Source organism: Penaeus japonicus, unplaced genomic scaffold (genome assembly GCF_977035675.1).
Source record: "Penaeus japonicus unplaced genomic scaffold, GWHDUDI00000001_assembly GWHDUDI00000006, whole genome shotgun sequence".
NCBI lineage: Eukaryota > Metazoa > Arthropoda > Malacostraca > Decapoda > Penaeidae > Penaeus > Penaeus japonicus.
Window position 1 is genome coordinate 7,182,992 of NW_028234408.1, and position 7,500 is coordinate 7,190,491.

Below are 7,500 nucleotides of genomic sequence, written 5' to 3' on the forward strand. Positions count from 1 at the left end.
TATCTTGACCATCGTCGGGAATTTTGGAAAGTAGGAGCGAGTCCCTTGCAAGATTTCCTCTCGTTCTGCCGCGTTGTCTTGGACAGTGGCGTCGTATCTGGGGCAAGTCGGCCGCAACAACGCCTCAGCGACCTTTGATAATAAATCGCCGGCGCGTATTCCCGGAACATAATTGCGCTGGTTCGGCGCAATGCTACGGGGAGAGAGAGGGAATGGAAGGGAGGGGGGGGGGGGGAATGGACGTAGTGACCGGAAAAACACCTTTTTTTTTTTTTGGTAGGGAAGGGGGTTGGAATTGCGATATGTTGTGCTTCATACGCGTAGGGGAGGGGGGGAGCAGGGAGGGGGTGACGAAAAGTTACTTTCAAGTCTTGCGTTGTGCGTTATTTTGTTTGTTTTTTCTCTTCGAGTACTTATGGGAAATGTGTGCATTGGTTTTTATTTATGTGTTTGTTTTTCTTTATAAGAGAGCAGGAGTATTAATCGTCTTTAGGAAAGACTGAAATGTTACCTTCGTATTAAAGTGTTATTCGTGAACTGGTGAGCCATGCGTACACTGAGCGAGGTCCCGCCTTCGCCAGCGACAGAAAGATGATCTAACGAGGACTATCGTCGCTGAGGAGGTACCGCTACGATGTCGTGTCTCTGCGGAAAGAGCGACGGCGACGGCGACTGGGCCAAGACGCTGGCGGAGCTTCCGATCGCGACGCTCCGCCGCGCGTCCACCGCCACCTACTACTGGAGTCCGAACACAACTGCTTCGCCCTCCAACGTGACGGCGAGGTCCTTCGGCCTCTCCTTCAGGCGGCGATGGAGGGATCTGGAGGGACAGGTGGAGCCGACGATGATCGCCGTGAGCCAGGGCTCTCCCGTCCCGCCGGAGCTCTTCTCGTGCTACCTCGAGGCCACCGCCGGCCGCGCCGCGCAGTTCGACGCCGCCTCCTACTCCTCGGGCACCATGTCCTCCGGGATCTCCTCCTGGAAGGGCGCCACCAACAGGTCTCGCTCCTCTTCCTCCTCCCGAGGGTCCTTGCGAAGGGCTCGCTCGCCCAGCATCGAGGGCGCAAGTCGCAGCGCCTCCAGCCGCCGGAGGTCCCCCAGCACCGGAGGCAGCATCCCCAGCAAGCCGCCTCGCAGGGCCAGGCACCGCTCCGTCGACGCCTCGGCCCTGGTGCCTCGGGGCGCTGCTATGACGCTGCCGTCCACGACATCCAGCCCCGCCCCTTCGACTGCTGGCACTGTCTCCAGGGCGTCGCGCTCCCGAGGAAGGCAGATGGGCGAGGGCGTGGCGCGAGCGCACAGCATGGGGCGCCTCTCCCTGCCCCGCCAGGACCAGCCTCGCCCGCCCGTCAGAAGGCGAAAGGGTCTCGTCGGCGCCAAAAAAGTATGAATTAGAATGTGGCCTCCTTGCATGATTATTCTCGATCTCTTTTTACATTACTTTCAACTAAACTTTTCGGTCAGTTTCTCTACGTTGCCATTCCCAATCCAAGGTAATTATATCTTCTTAGATAAAAATAAAAAGACAAAAGAACAAAAAATATCCCTCCAGCCATACTTTTACATGCCGAAAGAGCTGAAGAGTGTGAGTCCAGTGGGTATTAGAAGGACCGGTGGGTGGAAGTGACCCTCGAGGCGGCGGCTCGAGAGGGCGGTCTTCTGGAGGGTAGGCGAGGAGGATTTCGATTCCTCCTAAAGGCTCTTCCGGCACTTGAGGAAGGATCACACGCGGTGGGTTCCTTCTTGTGATGTCGTCCAAGAGCGTGAAGCCGTTCGTGATCTGTGGCAAGGCGCTATAAAAGTGCTTCGGGTCCTTTCACCGGCGTTTTTTGGTCTTCCCTGTTTCTCTTTTTTTTTCCTTTTTTTATTCTTCAGTCTCTTTCGGTCTTATTCTCTCTTAATCTTTGACTCTCCCCCTCTCTCCCTTAATCTTTGACTCTCTCCCTCTCTCCCTTTCTCTGACTCTATCTATCTATCTATCTCTCCCTCCCTCTCTCTCTATTTATTTTTCTCATTCCTCCCTTTCCCTCTCCTTCGCTTTCATTATCTTTCCCTCATTTGTATCTGCGTGTATACATGCGTGATGGGTGTGTGTTCTTGTGTACACGCATGCTTGCGAATATCCGTCCGTGACTGCATGGCTTCTTGCGTGTGCATACGCGCGTGAGTCCACGGATGTGCGTAGATATGAATGTGACTGTGTCTGCGTGTGTTTTCTCGTCCGCCTCGACACTGGTGATTGCAAAAGCGAATCGGAATGTTGCCTCAATTCCCCCGTAAGTCACTCCACTCCCTCGACTTACTCTTTCACGCCCGAGAGCTTGTAAGATCAGCGAGACAACAATAGCGTAAAAATGTCGCTATTATTCTAGCCATTAAAACGTTTATAGTTCGCAAATGACCGTTATTATTGGCTAGCGACGGGAAAAGGAGGCGGGTAAACACACCGTTTCGAATGAGGCGGAACGCGAAGGTGGGGCGGCGGTAGGCCCAAGATAACAGCCGATGAACTTTCACGCTGTTCTTTTCTGCGCGCGGTGACATTGTAGGGTTTTCTTTTTATTCTTGCTTTTCTTTAGGTTTCTTGTTTCTACTCCGAATGTTCTCTCTTTCTCTTTCTCTCTCTCTATCTATCTATCTATCTCTTTCTCTTTCTCTGTCTCTCTCTTTCTCTCTCTCTTGCTCTCTCTCTCTCTCTCTCTCTCTCTCTCTCTCTCTCTCTCTCTCTCTCTCTCTCTCTCTCTCTCTCTCTCTCTCTTTCTCTCATCCGCATCTCCTCCCTTTCTCTCTCCTTCCTCTCTCCTGGTCGTCTCTCCTCCTCTCTCACGTCCTCTCCCTTCTCTCTACTCTCCCTCCTTCTCGTCCTTCTCTCTCTCTCTCTATATATATATATATTAGATACGATATATATATATATATATTATATATATATATTTAATAATTATATTATAATTTATATTATTTATATATAATATTTTATATATATACATATACATATACATATATATACATATCTTATCCATTTTTGTTTCTCTCTTGTCACTGACATTCTAAGCTGTCCTTTTCACTTCTCCAAATACCCTTATTCAAATTATTTAATTCCCCTGCTCTTAAAAGATAATGATAATCATGCAACTATTAGATCGATACATTTATTGATTGATCCCGAAACCGCCAAATGCCCTTAATTTTCACTAAAGAAAGGTCGATGCAAGAAAAAAAGAAAAGAAAAAAAAAGAAAATAGTTCCGTTAAATGCCCCAAGAATGAAAGATCTACCCCCCCCCCACTTTCCTCTCTCCTCCCCCCTCCCCTCCCCCACGTCCTTGCAGTTCCACGGCAGTAGGTCACTAAGACAACCAACAGGGGGGCGGGGGGGTGTAAAGAGGAGGGGGTAGTTGGTGGAAGAGGAAGGGGAAGGAGGGAGGGAGGGGAGTAGGAGGAGAGGGAGGGGAGTAGGAGGAGAGGGAGGTAGGAGGGGAGGAGAGGGGGATAGGAAGGGGAAGGGGTCAGAGGTGAAGAGGGGTCAACGCGAGGGTTTCAAGAGGTCAAATCACAGAGATCCGTCTCCAGCGGGAACGGTTCGCGGTTTGAACTTGGAGGCTTTAATAATTGCAACTTTTTTTTCCCAGGTGAGGCTTTAATTTTTTTTTATTTCTTAAAGACGCTTGATTAGTTTTAATGAGCTTGGTCGGGAAAGTGACGTTGTGGAAGTAATATTTATAGGGAAAGTTTTTGCTTTCTTGTGTGTACTGATTAATGTAATAGAGAGATAGAGAGATAGATGAACAGACATAGATGTGTATAGATATGATATAGGTAGATTTAGATATAACAGGAATAGATATAGATATTTATATACTCTACATGCATAGGTGCGATTAATATATATATTAATTAATCATGCCTTCATATGTAAAAAACAAAATCACTGTAAAAGCTTCTCATTATGCTATGGAGACAACTGAAGCTTCACCGTTCGCATGAAGCTTCGAAACGTGCTCAAGAAACGAGACAAATGAGAACTAACACGAATTAAGAAGCCGCTGCCCCCCCCCCCTCTTCCCCCCTGTGGTGTGCGTGGCAGAGGCGTCGGGGTGACAACACGTGACCTGTGAGACGCATTTTTCAACGGGCGAAGTGTTCTTCTCTTGTCTTTTGTTGGCTCTTAGGGGAAACCTCGAAGAAAACGCCGAGTGTGGGAACGGAATTCACCGGGTCTTGCTTATTGAAACGATTTCAATTTTTATAATTTTGAAGTGTTACCGATTCTTGTTTTTTTCTTTTTTTTATCTAGAAAAGAGTGGTAATATACAGTAGCGTATATAGGCCGTGTTGAAGTGTGCGGGCAGCCGCGTTCGTTCGACACCCGGAGGTTGTTTGTGATGACGTCACCGCGTACCTGTCGCTGCGAGGTACGCTCACTTCCGACAGCCCCGACGGCGAACGCGCCTGCTGTAAACACATTCGGCTTTTTATGGATGGCTGGCATTAAGGGAAAAGGCATTTGTATATCCGTAGATCCAGAATTTACCATAGAAATCCTCTCCATTCATTAGAAAAAATAAGCGAAGCGTCAGAGGTCTACAACAAAGCAATCCACACGAACCCGCTTCCGGTCAACAAATGTCCCAAACACAGCAACCCTTTCCTCTCAGACGTCAAGAAGCTCTCTCAGTAGCTCAGTCTAGCGTATGGGACCACCTCGACAATGAAGCCACGCCGCTCATAAACATATTTCCCACCATTAAGGGCGGCTGTGTTCTACTTCGCTCGGCCAAGGAGGACCAATGAATGCTTGATGCGACCGCCCGGTCTGCTCACTGAGGGACATGTGGTATTCGGGTCAGCGGTCCCTCCTTTCTCATCCTTTCTTCGTCTCTCTTTTTTTCTTCTTTTATCTCATCATTTCGCGTTTTGTTGTCTTTGATTTTTTTTCTTTTCTTTCCACGCGTTATCCGTTTGTATTTAAGTTTGCAAGTAAATTATGATGATTAGAATATCAATATTTCATTACCTTCATCTTTCAGCTATTCCTTGTCACTTTCGTCACTTATCCATCGTTATGAGTTATCTACCGCCTCATTTTCCTTAAACCCAAAACCTCTTATACGAGATTAACAAACCCTAAAACGAAGTATATAAACCCAACAATAAAAAGGCCATTTGGAACCGAATGACACTATATACAGAGAGAAACTGGAGACAGCTGATTTTATTTAATCTGTTCCACGTCAAGGTAAACTGTATATTTTATGCTTGCTCCTATAGGAGAGTTTCTGTTAACTTTTTTTTTTACCGTTTACTGATGATTGTTACGATTTTGATCAATTGATTTACCCATTCATACTTAATTTGTTTTTTATTTCTTATTTTGGGGATTTATTATTCATTGTTAGTGTTGTGGGTATTATTGTTATTGTTATGATCTTTGATATTAGTCTTACTATTATTATCATCAGTAATATGAATGTAATTATTATTATCCTTTTTATTATTGTTATTATCATTGTTACTGTCATCGTCATCATCATCATCATCATCATCATCACTCATCGTCATCATCATCATCATCATCATCATCATCATCATCATCATCATCATCATCATCATCATCATCATCATCATCATCATCATCATCATCATCATCATCATCATCATCATCATCATCATCATCATCATCATCATCATCATCATCATCATCATCATCATCATCATCATCATCATCATCATCATCATCATCATCATCATCATCATCATCATCATCATCATCATCATCATCATCATCATCATCATCATCATCATCATCATCATCATCATCATCATCATCATCATCATCATCATCATCATCATCATCATCATCATCATCATCATCATCATCATCATCATCATCATCATCATCATCATCATCATCATCATCATCATCATCATCATCATCATCATCATCATCATCATCATCATCATCATCATCATCATCATCATCATCATCATCATCATCATCATCATCATCATCATCATCATCATCATCATCATCATCATCATCATCATCATCATCATCATCATCATCATCATCATCATCATCATCATCATCATCATCATCATCATCATCATCATCATCATCATCATCATCATCATCATCATCATCATCATCATCATCATCATCATCATCATCATCATCATCATCATCATCATCATCATCATCATCATCATCATCATCATCATCATCATCATCATCATCATCATCATCATCATCATCATCATCATCATCATCATCATCATCATCATCATCATCATCATCATCATCATCATCATCATCATCATCATCATCATCATCATCATCATCATCATCATCATCATCATCATCATCATCATCATCATCATCATCATCATCATCATCATCATCATCATCATCATCATCATCATCATCATCATCATCATCATCATCATCATCATCATCATCATCATCATCATCATCATCATCATCATCATCATCATCATCATCATCATCATCATCATCATCATCATCATCATCATCATCATCATCATCATCATCATCATCATCATCATCATCATCATCATCATCATCATCATCATCATCATCATCATCATCATCATCATCATCATCATCATCATCATCATCATCATCATCATCATCATCATCATCATCATCATCATCATCATCATCATCATCATCATCATCATCATCATCATCATCATCATCATCATCATCATCATCATCATCATCATCATCATCATCATCATCATCATCATCATCATCATCATCATCATCATCATCATCATCATCATCATCATCATCATCATCATCATCATCATCATCATCATCATCATCATCATCATCATCATCATCATCATCATCATCATCATCATCATCATCATCATCATCATCATCATCATCATCATCATCATCATCATCATCATCATCATCATCATCATCATCATCATCATCATCATCATCATCATCATCATCATCATCATCATCATCATCATCATCATCATCATCATCATCATCATCATCATCATCATCATCATCATCATCATCATCATCATCATCATCATCATCATCATCATCATCATCATCATCATCATCATCATCATCATCATCATCATCATCATCATCATCATCATCATCATCATCATCATCATCATCATCATCATCATCATCATCATCATCATCATCATCATCATCATCATCATCATCATCATCATCATCATCATCATCATCATCATCATCATCATCATCATCATCATCATCATCATCATCATCATCATCATCATCATCATCATCATCATCATCATCATCATCATCATCATCATCATCATCATCATCATCATCATCATCATCATCATCATCATCATCATCATCATCATCATCATCATCATCATCATCATCATCATCATCATCATCATCATCATCATCATCATCATCACCATCATCATCATCATCATCATCATCATCATCATCATCATCATCATCATCATC

At 43.2% G+C, this 7,500-nt stretch overlaps 1 protein-coding gene across 1 annotated transcript in view; it reads left to right on the forward strand.

Annotated features, from left to right (window-relative positions):
- The first annotated feature begins 469 nt into the window (after positions 1–469).
- The window catches only part of Myo10A (unconventional myosin 10A), a 107,312-nt gene continuing 100,281 nt past the window's right edge, over positions 470–7,500 (forward strand). The window contains exon 1 of the mRNA XM_086537442.1: positions 470–1,384. Coding sequence (XP_086393568.1) covers positions 635–1,384 — 750 coding nt within the window. The 5' untranslated portion in view covers positions 470–634. The remainder of the gene's footprint in view (positions 1,385–7,500) is intronic.